General features: G+C 47.0%; 1 protein-coding gene and 1 long non-coding RNA gene across 2 annotated transcripts; one reads left to right on the plus strand and one right to left on the minus strand.

The window, feature by feature from the left end:
• Positions 1–128: 128 nt before the first annotated feature.
• Positions 129–21531, minus strand: tmem94 (transmembrane protein 94). The gene is given in 32 exon segments (XM_049013812.1): positions 129–3198; positions 3966–4136; positions 4339–4432; positions 5006–5100; positions 5183–5328; positions 5450–5531; positions 5644–5729; positions 5906–5983; positions 6065–6254; positions 6338–6446; positions 6598–6697; positions 6773–6888; positions 8458–8593; positions 8678–8859; positions 9347–9555; positions 9802–9904; positions 9992–10162; positions 11372–11684; positions 12198–12279; positions 12281–12417; positions 13065–13238; positions 13343–13447; positions 15215–15271; positions 15485–15601; positions 15835–15921; positions 16040–16142; positions 16503–16654; positions 16832–17040; positions 17154–17290; positions 17390–17517; positions 17655–17774; positions 20250–21531. Coding segments are annotated over 32 exon segments (4092 nt in total). The 5' UTR covers positions 20280–21531; the 3' UTR covers positions 129–3125.
• LOC125742131 (uncharacterized) lies at positions 17265–18759 on the plus strand. Its single transcript, XR_007398024.1, has 2 exons — positions 17265–17381; positions 17635–18759. It is a non-coding gene; the product is annotated as an uncharacterized LOC125742131 (long non-coding RNA).
• Positions 21532–21690: the final 159 nt, after the last annotated feature.

The following is a 21690-nucleotide window of genomic DNA, read 5'->3' on the forward strand; positions in this document are numbered from 1 at the left end:
AGTTTTCACATACTAGAAAGAAGTGGGAAAAAGCAAGTTCTGGGATTCAATTCAAACGTAACATGATGTGATGCTCTCTCATACCAATTTACTCCCAGATGGCTGAAACACATTAAGAACACCAATCATTTAAAAAAAGACCATATTTATTAACATAATTGACAGATTATTTAAAAATAATTTTACATAAAGACTTTAAAAATACAAAATTTACAACATTTATAAATCCGTCAGGGACAATGACAAAAATAGTCCATCACTAATCAGATTAATGTAGGTTCTTGTACTGTACAGTTGTGTGTATGTGCAGAGGTACTTAGTCTCGCTGCAGCCCATAGACAAGGCTTTGGAAATGAGACTATTGATTGGTGCCTGTGAATGGTTTCAGATGCACCAGCAGTCCCACATGCTGCTTTAACAAAACAATACATGCTCAAGAGACACAAAAAAAGTGGTCAAGGCAGTGCCATTATGTTTGTCAGCATGCAAATAATTAAAAAAAACGAAAAAAAAAGGGATTGCACTATGAATTGCATAAACTTAAGAGTTGCTAATGTTCTATTTTGCAGCATGTCCAGTGCGCTGAAGGGCAGTATGTTTGATATTAGCATCTTCACACACCAATGTAAAGCACTTTTAACATCAACTGACAATTGCTACCTGAGGATGCAGGTAACCATTGCAGCTCAGGCTTTACACTGACTGGGCTTGTGAATTGTAATCCTGGTAATCCATTATGTAAGAGTCCAGCAGGAAGACCAGTAATTATGCTCTTGACTAAATTTCTATTTCATTTCAAAATGCTTCACAGTTTTGAGAATTTGAATCGAGTTTGCATGACAGATGTAAAATTAAAGAATTCGTTTTAATTTTCCATTTAAATCTAAATTTGAATTGAATGCATTTTCAGACTATTTTGTGCAAAAGGCACCACATTAAGTTTACGTTGTTATAAGCATGAAAAAATTCCTTGGAACTCGTAGTGGAAAACCCTGTTTTAAAGAGATAGCTACAGGTGGAAGATCGCCCAGCACCTAACTCAACAGCAGTACTCAGGACATAACTATCTTGCTGGCATACAAGTCCATTCACTTCAGAACACAGAAATTAGTTGTTGACCATAACTATAACTGGTGCAAAATAGAAACTCCTTACAGAATTATCAACGGTATTGATATTATGATCCTGTTTAGATGATTCCAATATGTTTATGAAAGAGGTTGTGTACTGTCCAGTTACCAGTGCAAAGGGTTTCACAGTTAAATGCTATTAAAAGCAGATCAACTTCTGATAGACTGGATAAAAAATAAAATAGTAATAATATTAATAATAATAATAATAATAATAATAATAATAATAATAATAATAAGCAGGCAGAAGTGCACCCTGAACCACCTGCAGCATCTAAAACAGTCATTTACCCCACTTGAGTCAGAGGTAGAAATGCTGTACAGTGACACATATTTCCTCCTTTCCAATATTCAAGATACTCGACTAGTAATTAAACAGCCTTTTCAAGAGACACACGCCCCCCGCCCCCATCCCGGTTCACACACTAATTAAGAAAACATTATTTTGGTATAACACATATACATGTATTTTGAACATGCAATGCATGCTGTGAAACCATCATGTATGGTGCTGCCAGGATAACAATAAACTCCCTCTCCAGTGTTTTGAAAGGCTGACAGAAAAAAAAAAGATTTAAATACGGCTGTAAGCTGTAAATGTATTTGAGCAGGTTCTGGCTCAGCAATGGATGCCTGAAAATGGGCAAGGACATATGCATAATGGTAGAAAAATCTGGAAAATACACTCACATTAGTAGGGTTTTGTACAGCGGCTTTTTTGAGGATGTCACTACCTTTCAATCGCAGTTTGCTTTTCGCCTTGATGGTTTATATTGACTTAAGCTGACTGACAGCTTGACAGAATCACGAAGAAGGCTAGTCGTATCAAGCTGTATGTCAGCTTAAGTCAATATAAGGAAGTTATTTGATGTTGCACCTCTCTTACAGTACTACTGAAAAAGGACACGCAGCAAACTGGTGTATTACAGTACTGCACATTATCTACAGAGGATAAAAAATAGGAATCCCATAAAAAAAAAAATTAAATTATTGGAAACCAATAAGATGCAATGGTTCTCCTAAACAAAAGAAATTAAACACATTTGTCACATGTCAATAAATATTCCCCACTTCTTTCATAGTAAGTATTCATATTGTAATTGTTTCATTCTTCAATACATAATATAGAATACTCATCCTGTAGTCTATTTCAGAATTAGTCCCATTTAAGTTATATATTACGTACACATCGAGGACTGTAAAAAGCATTTTTATGTACCATATTGCCTACAGTTTTTTTTCTGGTTTTTAAAATATAAACTGTTCTGGAATTTTAATCTAGTTGCTGCTTAAATACCCGACAGATCTGCTTGGCCAGGCGTGACCTGGCTTTAATGCTGTTTTTTGTACACCTGCCACTGCCCTTTCTGAAGCTTCCCTTTCACTACCCCAAAGAAGAGTCTTCAGAAGAAACAGACATTCACATTTAGTAGCCGGTACGACAGACGCAGGCTGCCAAGGAGCCTGTATTATAATCCGATAGACTAAGGCCCAAAGCGTGTGGCTCATCTCTAAAGTGGGAAACGTTGGGCTGCAGCAGCCTTCAAATTGCGGGCCTTTGAGAGGGAGCAGAGGTCATGCAGTGTCGCCCAGCTGACTTGCTCTGCCTGAATGTTTCCAAAAGGTCACACCTCTCATCCCTTTATGCGGTTCAGGCAGTGCATCAGGTGAACGTTACACATGCATGAAAATAAAGTGAGACATTCTCAGGTAAACAGCAAGGGATTTTGGGTTATAACTTTGCCAGGAAAAAGCAAAAACACTTTGGGTGTTCCTTGGTTAAATCACAATGTAAAAAAAAAAAAAAAAAAAAAAACATATATATATATATACATACACACAAGAAAAAAAAAATTCACAGAGACCGCACTCTCCCCACTGAAACAGCGCCGGAGTGCGGGCAGGATGTCTACGACATAAGCGCCTTGACAGAACCCCCCCCACCCAATTCCTGCCAGGCTGGTGGCACCATTGGAAACCCTTACTGGGAGGCTCTCAGAATGGGGAATTCATGCCCAGCTTGGTCTCAAACTGTAATTTCTGTCTCTTCTGGTAGCGATCTCGCACCCTAAAACAAAAGATAATAGGTCCACAATAAGTGACTCAGCATTACAAATGCAGCTGTACTGGACTTACCACTGTAGAGGTGCCTGTGTACATCAAACAACAAAACTAAATCGAACACGTCAGCAAAAGTAATCTGTCGCACACTTAAAACGACAACTGCCGCCTTGTTTCTCCTACGTAATGTCACCACACTAATGTTATCGAGGTAACAGACTCACATACAGAAGGCAAACAAATGTCAATTGGAGTGTGTGAGTCATTTTAATAAAAGATACGGAAGTTGCTCTCTTTAGTAACAGTGACTATTGGTTTAATACTAGCAGTGGCGCGGACAGGGAAGCCAAGAATTTACACGCTAACGAAACACACACATTCCACTGCAAATATTACAGGTTTCTGACATACTATTAAGGAAAATACCCAAATACACATATTCATTTATACACTTTAAAGTTCGGCGCAAAACATGCCGTAACTGCATAATTAGTCCTACTGACCAACCCTGCAGTGTCATACTATAATTGAAGACAGTGGATGGGATCAGAATAAATGACAAAGGTCATCTCAGGGACCCTGCAGTGGTGGTGCACTGAAAGGATGATCACCGCAGTGATTACTCGTCATACGGCGTACTGCCAAAATGACGCTGATTCCACGGATTTTGTCCGAAGTATACCAACATCCAGCAACATTTTAAGAGAAACATCTTAGAACATAACTGCATATCCTCAAAAGCCTCCATGAACCCTCTCACCCAACATCTCATACCTGATCTCATGCAGCTTGACCGCTTCGTTAACCAGCACCACCAGCAGCGGCGACAGTGACAAGGGCAGCCATACTTCCTTGGGGATGTCGCCCAAGGTGAACGTCACATTGTCCGTCTTATAATTCCACAGCTGGAAGTCCACTGTGGCCTGGACCCCCTGGCCCAGCAGCCTGACCCCACAGAAAGAGAGCAAACACTGTCATGGAAGGCAGCCACACAGCAGACCCACCCTGCCACCGCCATGACAAATACGCAAATCCAACACCGACAGGGTGCTAGAAAGAAGAAGAGCACGGGCGGCGAAATGGCCACGCCGGAGAGGGGCGGCCGACGCGGGCGGATGTCGAGTGACAGACGTGCAGCCGGACTTACACCACGGGCACGGTCAGGCACCACCAGGTGTTACTGAACGGGCTCTTTCTCCACAGTAGCTGGGAGCGGTGCACATAGCTGAGGGAGATTACCACTGAGGGAGAGACAGGGGGAAAGGGAGGGGGGAGGTCATGTAAACTCACAGACACGTCCGAGCCAAAAGAAACAGACGAAAACCAAATACACATATACCACCCATAAACAGCACCAAGAGGCTCAAAACAACCAAAGACAGACATCGTTGATAACAAAGAAAAACACAGTGCAGAAATGGGCATACATGCCACTTCACTGAAGAGTTACGCTGTATTCAATTAAACGCACTATTGAGAAACATTTTAAGTCACTACTGTAGGCAGCTATACTAATGACTGCTGCTAAAGGCATTTTGGAATGAATGAATGCACAGGGGTCTACAGAAAGGTGCAAGACAATGTGCACGTTTTAACAGCCATAGGGACTGAATAGGAATGTTTCCCTACTGAATTAAAATGTTGAACACACACAGCATTCTGATCATGCAAAATTAATCATGAGGCGACTCCAGAATTTAAACAATTTCATTAAGAGCAATTTCTTTATAAAACCTTTTTAAAACCATACATCATCATGGCTTTGTGTGTGTGTGTGTGTGTGTGCACCTGTGATCGTGAGCGAGTCGTCTCACCTGTGTGTAGAGCCAAAAACCCCGCCATGACCTTCTGAATGAGCAGCAGGCTGTTCGCGAGTTCTCCAAACCAGTTGGGGGCTCCACCACTCGCACTGCACGAAAGCAGCGTCAAACCATAAGCAACTAGAAGTAGAGCAGCTACAATAATTAGGGGGGGGAGGGGGGAGACGAGACCTCATATTGAGGATGTGGGTGCAGCTGACGTTGGCTTTCCTGGCCTTCGCGCACGCCTCCACCAGGCTGAAGCTGAAGCCCATGAGATAAGCGCAGACCGTGATGCTGAACTTGATCAGGAAGCATCCCAGGAAGTACTGCTGCGTCTGCAAAGGCACCCAGCGGGACGTTAAGTGGCCCCATTTACTCCAAGAAAATCCGACGAGGGATTGCGCCGCCTGTCTGATGACCATGATCTGTATCCGTCCATGTCCGACCAGGACTCACCTTCCTGGGGATGCCGTCTAGGTTCTTGCCGGTGGCGACGGTCATCACCGAACTGTCAGGCGGTTTCCCCAGTAAGGAGACACTGCCACGGGGACAGAGCAGCAGTGTAAGCTGGGGCCTCACAGCGGCACACAGGCGCCAAACGGAACTCCGGCCGTGGGGGCAGAAACACACTTATACTTTGAGGCTCTTACCTGAGCAGTGGGTAGCAGAAACAGGACAGCCACATGATGTCTGTGATGTTCAAGGGAGGGGGCAGCTGGGCCAGACAGGCCAGAAACTATAAAGTGAAAGAAAGAAGGAAAGAAAGAAGGAAAGAAAAGGATCAATTGCAGCAGACAGAATATCTAAAAGCGTGTAAAGTGTCCCATATTTACAACGCAAGTAGATATTCATTTTCTTTATAATTACAAGGAAGAAACTGAAACTTGAAATGACGGCATTTATTTTACCCACCTGAATAATGACGAGCATGAGCTGACACTGCAGCAGGAAGAGGAAGCACTTTCGGATGCCATAGGTAGTGTGACGTGCCTGGATGGGGGGGTATTTATAAGCGTCATAGTAAGAATAGTGAACAGTGAGTGAGAAAAACCTTTAGTCACACGCTTTTACCTGCTCGATGAGCTTAACCAAGCTCACACTCTCCCCCTGGTGGAAAGTGACGGAACAGGCCAGGGCATTGAGCCGGCCCGACAGCCCCAGGGGAGACAAGCCATCGCTGTAGTCGTTCAGGCCACCGCTGGCGGCGTAGCCAAAGGTCTCCCACGAGCAGCGGGATGGGTACAGAGGGTCCAGGGCAATACTGCGCGACAGACAGACGGGTGCTGGTGTCAACAGCATTCATATTAGAGCACTTACCTCATCGCCTTATACCGCTGGAGGTACCTGACGTCACTCTGCAGGAAGAGACAGCTGTTGCGGAAGTTAGCCGAGCTGCCCAGACAGCAGGTCACCTCACGGTTCTCCTGCATGATCTTCATCATTTCACACATGGCTGCCGTGAACAGAAAGACCATCTTTAATCCAGTGCTGTACACAAGCCTCCCGTTCCAGGTAAGATGCAGGACATGGACCCGCATCACGTGCCCGGGCGCACGATTCGGCCCACACACCATGTGGCTCGGCCCCAGCCGGGAGGCACTTACTCTCAGGAGTGCAATCCGTGAAGAGAGGCACCAAGAGGGGCACGTTGTCGATGTTTTTCAGGTGCGGGCGGACCTGGTGGATCCCACGAGGAAGCTTCGCCTGAAAGAGACGGAGGGGTCAGTGGCAAAGGGGCGCGATACTGTGAGCAGGCGCAAGCAGGACGGCTGAGTGTACCCGATTGCAGTCCTCCAGGAAGCTGGGAACATCGCTGTCTGTGGGCTGGAAGCTGACCAGGTCCGACTGCCCCTCATCCTCCGGGAGTAACAGCCCTTCTGCTTCGTCGCGGGAATCTGCACAGGAAACAGGAAGTGAACACAGCCTTGAGATTGTAGCCGCGGCGGGTAAAATTAGCCAACTGGTGAGGAACAAGTACTGTTGAACAAAATGCCGAACAGAGATGCATGCAGAATGAAGACAGATGGAAGACTAGATGTGCACTGAATGTCGCTCTGCGTAACTCCAGACTTAATTCATGTGTGACTTTACTTTTAGACATATAGGCTTTAAACTAGCACAGCAGCTGGGGAGACTCTGAATGCAAATCATTCATAGGCTACAAAATACACTGAATGCTTAGAATTAACAGATCATTGTGTGAAAATGGTATCTGCACATGTTTGATATGCAAATTCGATGACTTAAGACCTTTTCAAGACCTTGAAGAAAAATTAAGACCACCACAAATGCAAAAAAAAAAAAAAAGCACAATAGCCTAGAATTTAGTTGATTTCAACAAGGCACATATTAATTGGAGCAACTGCTCTAACCAGTCCCTGCTACGCACCAGCTACGGACATGCAACACTATTTTTTCTATTTCTACGGCGTGTGACTAAAATCTTCAGCCAATAAGGGCAAAGTTGTGTTGTCACAGAGGCGGCTCCGGTTTGTACAGCCGGCTGAGAGGTGCCGCACGATCTGTCGCCTTGCTCTTGCCAGGTTTTTGTAGCATGTGACATGTGGTGACGTTTTGCAGTGCTGGCTGAAGTCGGACAAAAAAAATCTAACCATGATGCACTGCGTCAGGACCAGAATGCATTGCTTTAAGCGGCTGCATGAAGTCGAACGCACCCAATAGGCTAACTGCGAACAGATATCACTGCTTCATTTTGGCCTAGAATTAATTTAATGCCACCTCTTTTAAAATTCCAGACCTTAACGCCTTAAACTAAAAAAAAAAAAAAAAAAATTTTTTTTAAAAAATTTATAAAAGGAAGATTTAATGCTTTTCAAGGATCCGCAGGGACCCTGTTAGCAGGTAAGACGAGGTGAAGTTATGCCTGAGAAGCCCTAGCCAGTTCTGCTGTGGAAAGTGAGAGCTAAGATTGGTTGTGGGACAGAGGACCAATTAGGCAGAGCCATAGTAGTATCTGGTATAAAGACAAAGGGAACAGCAGGGAATACGAGTCCAGGAGGATGTAAAAGAAATCAAACAGACAGAAAGAAACTTGGCTTAGCTTTGAATGTATATTTACATCCTTATCATTCATCGGTCCTCAAAAACAAAATTACATAAACATTTCCGTCCATGGGAATTGAGTATGCAATCTCTTCCAACCACACCCACACAAGCACAAACAGCCACGCACACACACAGCCAGACTCTCTCTCTCACACACACACACACACACACACACACACACACAGCCTGACACACTCTCTCACACACACACACACACCCACCCACAGCCTGACACTCTCTCTCACTCACACACACACACACACACACACACACACAGCCTGACACTCTCTCTCACACACACACACACACACCCACAGCCTGACACTCTCTCTCACACACACACACACACACCCACAGCCTGACACTCTCTCTCACACACACAGATACACGCGCAGTACCTTGTTGCAGGTCGTCATGCAGGGAGCCAGCATGGCTGGGGCTGGAGGGCAGCATGTCACAGTTGCCATCCCCGTTGGGCGTCAGTGAGATGTGGCAGTTCCAGCCAGTCTCCAAGCCCATCTTCTCCGCAAACACCTGAATGACGGACACTACACGTCAAGCGTTTGCCCCGGGACTCCCCTGTGACATCACAGGGCCCCACAGACCGCAGCTACGCACCTTGCTGCGTAGCTCATCCTGCATGGAGAAGTAGACGAAGCGGATGCAGGCTTTGACCAGGGCGTCGATGAGCCGCACCGTGTCCGGCCGGGCCTGGAACTGCGAGGACACCATGCCCATGAAGATCTGCCCGCTGAGGGCCTGCACGCAGTCTTCCCGCTCCACCACCTCTCCGATGCCCTCTGAGCACAGGATGCAGGGAGGTGAGGGCAAAGCCAGACAGGGTAAAGGCAGTAGAGAGGAAGCTTTGTTCCTCTTAGGGGTGGGGGCTGTTGATTCTGCGGCCGTATTAAAAAAAAAAAGTAACTTTGGGGGCTCATAGCCGAAAATGTTGTACTATCGTAGCACAATGCATTACCCCTGTGTGGGATGATGCTGGTCTGAACAAACCTACTGCACTGCTAATCATGCAAAAGCATAGCATGTACAGTTTTGTACAAAACATACCACCTGATAATAATAATAATAGAGTGTGATACTGGTTTACGCATTTACTATACTGAACAGATAGTTGTGGCTAGCTGGCTAATTAGCAAAACATGCTGTTTTAGCCTCTCCTAAATAAGGAATGAGTTTACTTACAATTTTATGCAGTGACTGTTTGTGGCCCCAAACCTCAGGGGCCTCTGGAGAACGTGCGGTTTGAATGGAGCAAAAACACAGGCTCACCATCGGAGCTCCAGCTGTTCCTGCGGCTGCCATGTTTGATGGGTGTGGTGCTGGGCAGCTCCAGCCCGGAAAAGAGGGTGGGGCCCGGGGTCAATTCCACACACTTTCCGTTCAGCTGCGGCGACAGGGACACCTGCATGGGTTTGTAGGCGAAAGCCGAGCAGTATCCCGAGAGACAGGCGCGCTGGTAGAAGTCCAGAACCTTCTTCCTGAGAGAGTCACAGTGAAGGAGGCAATCAGCAGTTGTTTTGACCTTTTTCGTTTTTTTTTTTTTTTTTGCTTGTTTTGTTTGTGTTTTTATTTTATGAGGAAATGAGTTTCCACAGCAAACAACTTGCAGAACTCTAAATATTTACTTTGCAATTCAGGTAGAGTACATTCCTCAGAAGTGTGACATCAGGGGTTCTGCGATAAACCACAAAGCCAGATGCTCAGCTTCTTAGCTAGAACCTCACCTGTCAGAGCCGGAAAGGGGGTAGATATCTGCACCATCCCAAAAGTCAGTACAGGCCTCGAGAATGAGGTCGGCGGAGCCGTGGGAGAGCATCTGAACGTTATCTGTGTGGGGGGGCAGGAGAAACAGAAACGATCTGGCCAGTTCATCACGGAGAGACGAGAGACATGCCGACGTGGGGAGACACTGACTGGTGGTGCTGTCGCGCACAAACAGGCTGATGAGGTGGCTGATGGGCGGATGCCGCTTTGTGATGTGGTGGGAGCGCCGCTGAGCTGACTCCGCCTTCTCGCCGGACGGCAGCTGGTACAGGGCAAGGTGGTTCTCCTGCTTGAAGAGCTCCCTCGCCCCGGGCGTGAAGCCTGCACCCAGGGAGATCCAGATGGGGAGGAGAGAGGGGGACAAGTGATTCACAGGCCAAACGAGGCTATGGTATTTAAAAGCCTTTATTAATATATATTTGTTAATATAATCATTCACTAAACTCAAGCACCTGCCAGCATAAGGTGTTTTCAAAATCAATGCAGTTCCGGTATTTGGGCAATAAAATTCACTGAGAACCGGGGGGCTAGAATTATCCAAGCAGGGGGGTATGTATACAGTGCTCACAGAAAGTCTGGAGATGCTTGCTTAATTCAATTAAGTGCTGCAAATTCAGTGGTTTGATAGCAAAAATCATTGTAAATGGACTGCATTTATATAGCGCTTTTCTACTCTTACTCAAAGCGCTTTACATTTCATGCCTCACATTCACCCATTCACACACATATTCTCACACCGGTGGCAGAGGCTGCAATGCAAGGTGCCAACCTGCACACCGGGAGCAACTTGGGGTTCAGTGTCTTGCAAGGACACTTTGATGGGGTCAGGAGGAACCAAGGCTCGAACCTGCAACCCTCCGGTTGCCGAAAAATAGCACTACCTCCTGTGCCACCATCTTTCCCACAAGTTGCTTCATTTATTTACAAAATAATACATTTTACACACACACACACACACACACACACACATACATACACAAGAAACAACCAGTAGTTTTAAGTAAAACATTAATTTCTAGTAGTGATAAATTTTAACTAAATATTTACTTAATAGTTCTAAAAGAGATGTTCCTTGACTAGCAGTCTCACTGGCTGACGCCTCAGCAATAACAATCACCAAGAAAAGTGTCTAGTGTCCCTTTGGGAGCCAGTGACTAAAACTGCAATTAATAGCAACATGGCAAGAACAGAAATGAATGAGTCAGTCAAAAAATTATGACACTTAATAAAAAGAAAATGTCTGTGTGGACGGACGATATATGCAATTATGTTTAAGATAGCTTGTCAATGGACTTTTTGTTAGGAAACCAACACATTTGAAATACATTTATAGAATTAAGCAAGCGCTCCAAGACTTTCTGTGAGCACTAAAGAACCAGAACATCAGAATGTGACTGAATGGATGCAGTTTCTAGCCCCAGGTGGGTTCATGCTGTTCTAACGTAGAGCTGGGCTGTACCTAACCCAAAATCCAGATAAGAGCAGACAGACAGAGGGGGACTGGAAGGAGCTGGGGGCAGCGGCACGCACCGATGAGGCGGGACAGCTCGCACAGCCCCCAGGGCACGTGGACGGGCTGTACGGCCCCGTGGCTCTCCTGCAGCGCCAGGTTGGACAGGTGGTCCGAGAAGCGGCAGAGCTGCTCCGTCACGCCGGCATTGCATAGGTTCAGCAGGATGTTGAGGCCCAGCGGCTTCAGGGAGGGCAGGTGGACCTGCCACCCTGCGACATCGAACTGGATGCTGACCGGGTTCTGCTGGTCCTGCGACAGGCTCAGCATCTCCAGGTGGTAGTCGCACACGAAGTCCTCGGCTTCGCAGCAGCCCAGCTCCGTCCCACAGGGCTTCAGGGGCACCAGCAACCGAACAACAATACCGAAATGAAACAACGCAGTAGCCATATTCCAACCATTTCACAACTGCTTATCCAGTTCAAAGGGGGCGTGGAGCCTATTCTAGGCAGCACAGGGTTGGGGTCCACCCCAGGGCAGTCCACCCCAGGGCAGTCCACCCCAGGGCGTGGGCGTGTACCTATACACGCACATGCACACGTGCACCATGTCATATCTTTGTCGGGACCCTCCATTCATTTCAATGGAAAAAACTATGACATGCTTAACCCCTACCTAGCACTAAGCTTAACCATAAATGATCAAAAGTAATAAAAGATTTTTGACATTATTAGTTTTTATAAAAAAAAAATTTTTTTAATGGTCCATACAACGTCAAAACAGGTTATCACCACATTGTGGGAATATATGGAGTACACAGTAATCCAATCCACATAAACAATGACAACTATAAACTGCACTGTAAGTCACTTCATGCCAAATCCAGCCGAGAAGCTCTTCACTCACCTGTACCGAGTCTTCCTCACCGCCTTCGGTGTCATGGCTGAAGCTGACATTGGAGCCAGACGGGTGTTTGGCACGGGGGTACCTGCGGAGGGCGCTGCGGGCGCATGGCGTCTGAGGAGCGGGCGGTGTCGTGCGACATCGTCTCACTGGGCTCGTGCTCACTGGCTGCAGGGACGGAGGGCTCCATGGGAAGGGAGAGCAGGGCTTCTCCCTCCTGGCCCTGCGGACACGAGCAGCCAATCAGCTTCCATTCAACCCATGATGCATTTTCCCCAGCCTCTTGGGGTGCGCCGGAAATCGCATACTTATTCGCTGCGTAGTAAACGAAAAATAGGTGAGCAGTGCCCACATCAGCAGTACAAATGAGTCAGTAGGCAAACAGAACCCCATCCCACAATGCCACTGGAACTGCAGCCAGAGAACGTCACTTGCTCCAAAATTTTTTGTCAAGTACATGGAGGAGGTACCGGCTCTGCATAAATTTCAATCGAAAACAATTCCAGAGTTACGCAACTCGAATATTTAGTTTTTCTTTGTTTTTAATAGCTTTTAACTTTCGCAGGGGACAAGCTATGTCAGTAGAAACCAGCCGGTGAGGTAATATGTAAGATGGCACCTGAGTTTGTCTGAGTGCACAGTACATACTGCAGCAACGGTCAAGAAGTAGGCTTCCGGTGAAATTCAGTATGTACTGTGTAAGTATGCGATTCTGAATGCACACTCTATATCTATCCCAGGAGTCACAGGGCTCCAGGAAGGACCACCGTAAGTCACAGGGAGTACTTAAAAAAAAAAAAACAACACCTGAGAAACAGATTTATTTCATCGACTGGTTTCCGAACCATCCGATTCCTCTGCATTACAGACCTCGTCCCTGTCCTCTTCCCCCTCTGTCCGGCAGAAAGAGCCCACTGATAGGTCATCCCGCAGATCGTCCTGGCTGTCGTGGGGGGGCTCCACACGGCCGCTGAAGAACAGTACAGTCTCCGGGCTGGGGTTAGGCCAGGACAGCACCCCCTGCTTGTCTACGCAGCACAGCACCTGGCACCACATATGGAAACAACCAGCTTGTGTCAGCACAGGCAAATGGCAGAACACGGAGCAGCAGGCAAGCATGGGGACGAGTCGACATGCGCGACACTCACGGTGACGGAGCCAAGGTTGTGCAGCAGGCTGGAGGTGTAGCACAACGTCTGGGACTCTCCTCTCAGGACGCTGACCAAGTGCCTCCAGATGCAACGCAACAGCTCCTGTGTGGACACGGAGGAGGGATCAGCGGCCGGAAGCCTTACTGTGCAACGTGCCGGATGCTCCACCCCATATCCCTCCAGGAAAGGGATAATGGGCGTGTCCGGGAGCCACCCACTCGGCATCGCCTCACTGGCCACTGCACTGCTTCCATGAGGACACCTTCAAGCCTATTAGCTCATTCACTCCCATAACCCCTTTGGAAAGTATAGAGCAGGTGGGAAAAGCCGTGACGGGACCAGTGAGCGTAAGAGAGGCAGTGAGGCCCCAGTCTGTGTCTGCAGTGTACTGCTACTGTGAAGCATCACGGTATTATTTATTATAGCAACCAGGGAAGTCACACTTTACATAATACTTCACATGTGCACCTGTACTAGTGATTACATTTACATTTTATTTAGTAGACATATTTTTGAGAATGCAGGATCAGTCCCTAGAGCAATTTGGGGGTTAAGATCCTTGCTTAAGACCCCAACAGTGACATGAGTCTACCAGTTCAAATTCCACGGTGCATGATCTTTCAATCACAGGCACAGTGTACTAACCCATCCAGCCACACACTGGCCCCGTTTAGGCTAAAACTCTCCTCCACCTGACCTGCTGGGCTGCGGTAGCAGTAGGAAACTCGATTCACCTCCACACCAAATCGAGCTAATAAGATGCAAAGACGTACACCAATGGATTAAAATGCTTTTGTTGCATAGAAGCACCTCCTGTACAGCAGCCCTCTAGGACAGGAGCAGAACCAGTAGGGAATGAGGCTGCGCCCTGCATCCAGCTGACACATGCAGCCAGCCAGTCCCGCTCACGAAAGGAAAAACAGCAGAGCAGGCGTGGACCCTGCGACTTCATGTGAAAACTTGAGTAGCTGAGATGGTGCCAGTTAAAAGCGAGAAAAGCTGGAGGCAGGGCAGGGCAGAAGAGTAGCACGAAAAAAAACGTTTCATTCCTTTGTGATGAAAAAGTAGTGTGAAATCTTAACGCACACCAGTACAAGTAGACAAACTACTAAAGCCAGAATAATCAAAGTAAAAAAAAAAAAACAACAAAAAGATACACAATTCACATTGTTATAACGCCAGAATCATACTTCAAGGCAGAAATGCAAAGGCATCGGAGCTGAACCTTCGATCAGTTCATGCAGGCCGTTCTGGGTGTTAAAAAAAAAAAAAAAAAAAAAAGATTGCCAGTACTCCTTATCCAGGGCATTCTCAGCAAGTCTCAAATGCTGCACCGTGAGTCACATGACCCAGTGTCCCATCATGCAAAGCTCAGGTTAAAGGATGTGGCACAGGCACACATTGAAGGGATTCTGAAGAGGTGCAGACTGAATGGTGTGTGGGGGGGGGGGGGGGTGTCAGGAAGAGGTGGATTTGCGAAACATGCAGTGAGACCCGTCTCGTGCACAACCACTAAGAGATCAGGTCCGGTACTTAAACCTCATTTTGTTTGGAATCAAAAGGAAAAAAAAAAAAAAAAAAAACAACAATATGGCTAGATAGACTTCAGCAGCTGAGAAAAGAAGAAAATCTTGAAATTTCAAAGGAAAATAAAACTGGACCGCAAGAAATGTACCACAGATGCGAGCCATGGGAACACACAGCAGAGGCATACGATCTCAAGAGGGAGGACACTAAGGCAAGAAGCACTGCAAGGTGACCAGGACACAAAGAAAAAAAACTGCCAGGGAGGTGTGGGGTGAGAAAGGAGGAGAGCTGCAATGCGCATGGGGAGGTAACAGGAAGAGGCAAGGAATTCAGAAGGTATACCTGAGAAGACACCACTTCTGTGTAGCTGCTTAGTGTATCCTCAGAGAACTTAGCAAGCTGGGGCGAGAGAGAAGGCTAATTAACATATGGGGGGGGGGGGGGGGCAGGCAGACAGCCCTCCCTCCCCTGGATCCCTACACTCGATTACGGATTTCATCTCCTGCCCTCGTTCAGAGGAGGACATGTGGCATAAGTGCAACGTGAAGGCGAGTCACCTACAAGCGGAGCACGGCGCCGTGCGAGTGGACGGAAGAGGCGAAACACTCTCACCAGGCCAGTCGGAGACGTGTGGCTGGACTCGGCCAGGACCCTCGCTTCTCCGTAGGCGTTCACCAGCACCCACATGACCGGGAAGAGCAGAGGGAGAATGGGGAGCACTGCCATCACCTGCGACCAGGCCGAACGAAAAGGGTCAATGGGAGGCGGTAAAGCAAGCAGGCGCAACAAGCAGACGAAAATACAGTTAGAACACAAGCGGGGAAAACAGCTGAAACAAAGGCGAAAAATGACAGACTGTGGAGTGACGGATTCATTGCAGACAGACTGAAATGTACAGGGCTGTCGATTCAGGTGAGACCAGCTGAGGCACGAATGGGGTTTTTAAACCCACCCCCCCATACCTGGAGCTGAAAGAAGTTGAAGCAGCCAGGTGTGAGATTGGGGGCGTTTACGCAGAAACGCACCGTGTTCACTATGAAGAACGCCGCCTACGGGAGAATGACATCACAGAGGGACACGCGGTTTGGGAATGACACAAGGCGGACTGCTGAGTAGTAGGTATTCAGCACAGGAATGTAGATCAGAGACAAATTCTCCATTCTGTACCAGCACGACGGGGCAGGCAAACTTGACCATGATGGACTGTACAGTGAAGCGTTCATTATCCAGGGCTGTAACGGGCCGGGACAGAGCCTGCTCCAGACTGCTCCTGCAGAAGCAGGGAGGGAAACCAGGTGAAGTTCTATCTTCATAGCCTGCATTACATGTACATACATTCATATGCACGTAACGAAGTGTGCGGCTAATGTAATAGATTGCCTTTACTATAGCGAAATATATGTTTTTTTTAATTAATTAATTTAAACGTATTACGCAAAACAGGGACGCACAAGTCTGCTGTGTCTGAATTAAAATTGCTAAGTGGGAGGGGACACGCTGAAGATCTCAGTCTGGATGGCACACCACTGGTGTAAAAACACCCATCACTCATCCATTAAGCTTGAATTTTAACACAAACATAAACCAGACCATCGCACATTCCCAGGATTGCGGGTGAAAGACGGCCTACCGGATGTTGTCAAGGATCGGGGTCCGCACCACCCGGAAGAGGCGGAACTGTTGGGGGTTCTGAGGACCCCTCTTCTCGTTCCCTCGTGGCGATGGGGGAGGCGAGAAGGGAGGGAAGAGATCACCAGGCTCCAGGACGATGTGCTCATCATCCTAGAAACAGACACGTGGGGGGGGGGGGGGGGGGGGGGCAGCAAGCATGAGAGAATGTCACTGTAGCACAGAAAGGATTTCATTTTATTTATAGTCGCCAAAGTTATACTGCACAGAGAAAATCATTGAGTGTCCCTGTCCAGTAAGGGCAGCAGGAGCCAACCCCGAAAGGCTGACCTTGATTCCCCGCAGGGAGGCGAAGGATTCCTGTCCAGGCCGCAGTGCGATGATGTCACCCTCCACCAGCAGGCTGACGGGCAGGTTGATCATCTGGTCATCCCTGTACGTCCAGTGCAGGGACCAGGATGGCGAGGAGGGAGTGTACAGGTCCGGATACAGCGAGGGCGACCACCTCACCGGCTCCCCCGCACTCCCCTGCAGAGACTCTGCGGAGTGTCCGTTTGTCATTTCCTTCCATTTAACTCCACCGATCTCTCAACCTATTCCCTACATGTGGCACTTTCACCGCTTCACCCAGACGGCCCATTCCATCACTTACTGTCCAGCTGGGAGATGACGCACTTCAGCCGGCGCACCATCTCACTTTTCTTCAGCCTCTCCTGGCGCCCGATGAGGAAGAGGTTCAGCAATAACAGGAGGAAGAGCGCAAAGGCACTCACCAGCTCTATGCCCTGGCTTCAGGCACAGAAACGGGCATTACCACTGACACTGAAGTCGATTATCACTGCAAGGGCTACTGGCGACACTGCGCGGCTTTATAGATGTGGTAGGTACCTGCCATATGGCTGACTCTCATGGCAGCAGAGCAGCCCACACACGACAAGTAGGGTGAGGGCAGCTCCGGGCCAGTGGAAGCTGGAGTGACGGTTGTTATGGTGAAGGAAGCTCTTAGTCCACAGCTCCTGTCCCCACAAAAAGAAACACAAAGAAACCCTTTACAGCAGCAGGAATGACCCCTGAAAAACAGGTTAATGCCATAACAGGCATATCGTGACAGGTATTCTGCTGGTGTTTTACAGTGAAATGCATGCAGGGGTACCTGTAGAGTCGGCCTTCTTCTGGCAACCTGCTGCTGCTGCTCCAGCAGGGTGGAAAGCTGCTGTCGCAGGATGCCGAGGGCCTGGGCCGTGGAGAGCCCCAGGGGGGCGACCCCCTCCTCCTGAAACGATTACCCCTTAAAGCACTTGCTGTCTGACTGCGCCGTACACATTTAGCATAAACTGTTCACTTGAGAAAGCAGGCACACACAGACACACACACACACACACACACACACACACATCTGTATTTACTGCACACTTTACAGTCGAATTATGGCGCTATTGGACCGGAAGAGACTCACTTCTCATCCAATGCTGTAAGATAAACCACCGAGACAGTGTACACTAGTTCTCCAATCTATAAATACCACCGAATCAAAATACTACCCAAAATATCAGGAAACGCCTATATTTGTAAAATCAAAATGTTTAAGGCACTGTGCTTGCTGAAATGTAGAGGAACAAAGATACCTTTAGCTTTAACAAACACAAGGTTCATACACTTTCTGCCAATAAGTTTTCACAATTTCAAAATATCCGATACACTTACAAGTTTTCCTAGAAAACCAACAGCCACAATTAGCACATCATCGGCCAAAAGCTTCTCTATTTCAGGCAATTTACCCATTAAACTCATTACCAGATGGAATTAGCAATGTTAATGCCAGAGTCTGCCATTGTGCTAAGGGTTCCCATCCCCCAGCAAGGATTCCACGAGGCCATGGATTACTAGCGGTTTTCAGCTGGGATGGTAAGTTACCAAAAATAACCCGTATATTTAAGCCAATTCACAACCCCTGACAATAGAGCATTTTGATCACATGGGGAAAAAAGATTTCAGTTGTCCACAGTTTACCACGGGTTGGGAATTTTTTTTTTTTTTTTAATGTGTAACAGTATGTTTTTTTCCCCCCACTGTTCCTTCTTCCTTTGATGGGTATGAAAAGCCCATGACTTTCACTGCACCCTCATCCCTTGATACATGACGTACATTTTGACATTGCTCTCTTCTCTCGAGAGTAACGTCATAATCCCTTTCATTTAAGGCAGGGGTGGGGAACCTGTTCTGTGGAGGGCAGGTGTGGGCGTGGTTGTTGGCCTCTCGATCAGCCAATGACAGCGGGTCCCCAGGACTGGAGTTGAAGACCACTGCTTTATAATTGGCTGATTGAGATTCCATCCCAAAAACCGGCAGCCACACCAGCCCTCCAAGGAACGGGTTCTCCACCCCTGGTTTAAGGGAGGGTACAGTACTGTATAACACTGTATTTTATTATCACTGTATTCTATTAAATGGTGGTAATGTTTTACTGGGCGTACTGCGTCAATTATCATATGTAAGAAAATAACGTTATATATAGTGTTCATGGATGGTTTGCCATTATCCCTGGTAAGTCGTGGAACGCATCACGTCTATAGAAATTTATATGAAAATGATTATATAATGATTTTTTTTTTTATAATTAACCCAACACCACAGCATGACCCACCTTGACAACTCCTGATCCCCACAGCTGAACTACCTGTTACTAATATTCATTCTACCTTATAACATTGTCCTTTTGATGTTAAATTCTCCCTTTAATTATTTAACACTGAATTAATTCATTCTATTCTTGTTTGAAGCTTGGATTTATTCAAATTAATAACCAGGTTTCCGATGGTACCGCAAGAAGTAATTCTGGTATAATTTATGCACCAGATACACTTAGCTATTCGTCAAATTCCTCATTCAGCTGCTCATTCATTTAGCCCTTTTTATAAATGTCTTTATCAGTGTTGTTGATATTAAAGGTTCAGTCCATAATTAGATATAATCCCATTTAGCAAAAGTCTCAGGCAACAGCCTCAGGACTAGTTAGGAACGGACGTGAAAAGCGGACAGTCTGCACACCCGTAAGAACAAGCCTGTCACACATCCAGGGCACTCAAGCCACACTTCAACTTTTTACCATGTTTGCCCAACTCAGTTCCAAAATAAGCAATCGTTCCTTCATTCTTTACTGATTTGTCACTCGCATAAATTTACTGGAAAACTGTACCCGGCTGATGCGTATGAAATATTATAACAGCGGCACAAGCAGCAAGGAAAAAGGACGGAGAAGAGGAGGGAGCATGAAGAACAGACAGACAATCTCCATGGGAATGTTGTCTTTTCCCATGCTCCATGGCCCTCCCACAAAAAAAAAAAAAAATCTGATCGCGTCAAGAAAATTCCCATTAGAGAGCTGGAGCTCAACATCCCTGCACTGCCAGCCCACGACGCTACCGGGGACAGACCCTGGTAAAAATAGCCCCTGCTGAGAGCAACGAAATATTAATGGCAAAGCTGTGAGGCAGCGAGCACCCACACTCACCGGCAGGTAGCGACCACGCACACGCCACAGGGGCAGCCGTTCATCCAGCGCACGCCCAAGACGAGCGAATCACACGCGCTCGCCCACGGGAACATACTGTTGCAGGCAGACAAGCAGATAGAACACTAGAGGAAGCCGCCCACCTTGCAATACCAACGCAAACCCAAAACCTTGAGCACCACCTGAACAAAACGAAGCGCAGAATCAAGATGCCAGAAATCGGACCAGCAAACTTACATCCTCTGTTTGGATCGCGCTCTCCTTCATGATCTTACGTCATTGTTTGCTTATGGTTAATGTCTTCCGTCAGGATCTTTCCTGCTCTGTGACAGGACATGACACTATTTCAAGGATGGAAAGTAAGGAGGAAGGTGGACCACTGTTCTCCCACCCTTCCTGCTGCCCAGTCTCGCGGCACCCATTCAGCCATGCCCATCCCCAATCTTGGCACAACACTAAGTCACTGCAGTCCCAGACTCTAATCAAAACTGCACACCCAGGCAAATGCAGCTGTCCAGGAAAACAGCAAGGACAGGGACTGGGGGAATGAGATATCTCACAGTTTTTTTTTTTCCTCCTTTCCTTTTTTGTGGGAGGGGGTCAAAATTGGTCAACGCTCCCACGGGGCCTCCATAAACCACATACAGAGCCAAACAATGGACATCCAACTCCAGTGTATACTGCTTCCAATGCAAGCGAATAGCTTAGCCTCTTCCTGAGTCTGCACTTTGAGCACAGATAGGGAGAAAAGAAGTAGGCGGGAGCAATGCCAGTATCAATTCTTGCTATAGATGCAGTTTCTCTCCTGGAATCGGAGGGTGAAAGGGGTGAAAGGAAAAGGACAGTAAAGGACAGCCTGATGGATATTCTTCCCAGCAGGCTCACAATTAAATGTATCAACCTCATTCCCTATAATTAACAAAACATAAGCAGCAGAAGTGGCACTCGACCAGCTCAGACTTCTCCACAATTTATAGGCCTGAAAGCTTGAGAAATTTAACTTGAGTATTAATATTTCTGAGCAAACCAGCACACAAAGGTCCTTCGATTACTCACCTGTATTAAAGTAAATAACATGGTACCAAAACCGTTTCAAGGTTCTAATTAATGTGTTATCTTCATAGTACGTTATATAAGCACTGATATCAAACATATCAGAAGAGTAACAGCAATCAACATTGATAAACCAATCAAAGAAGCTATAGAAATCATATTCATATGTATACTGGAATGTATAACATGCTCCACTCCTCTAGTGCTTTGTGCAGTTTTACACACATTACTTTATGTAACACCCCCCATCATACTCCTACTGCCCACTCACATTGTTTTTCCATCTCACATTCCCAAGTGGTTAAACAAGTTGCCAGCATACACCAAATATACACCATGAGCAAAATCAAACACATACCTTCCTTCATTTGAGGAAACAAACAACCAGGCCATATTGGGATCTCGGTCACCCCCCATGTTCAAGATTAGGAGCGATAAACTAAAAGGGACTTCATGACTTACAAGCAGACACTTACCGGTTTCCTATCCTGTTCCATTACTGCTTCGACCGCTGAGCATGCTCTGGGGAACAGAGGGACGGGAAGGCGAGAACGCTGTCCCCGTAACCCCCTCGAAAGCAGAGGTCCACGGCCTCCCCAGCCCCGTCCGCTTCACCAGCGTGCCG

The sequence above is a fragment of the Brienomyrus brachyistius genome, chromosome 5 (genome assembly GCF_023856365.1).
Source record: "Brienomyrus brachyistius isolate T26 chromosome 5, BBRACH_0.4, whole genome shotgun sequence".
NCBI lineage: Eukaryota > Metazoa > Chordata > Actinopteri > Osteoglossiformes > Mormyridae > Brienomyrus > Brienomyrus brachyistius.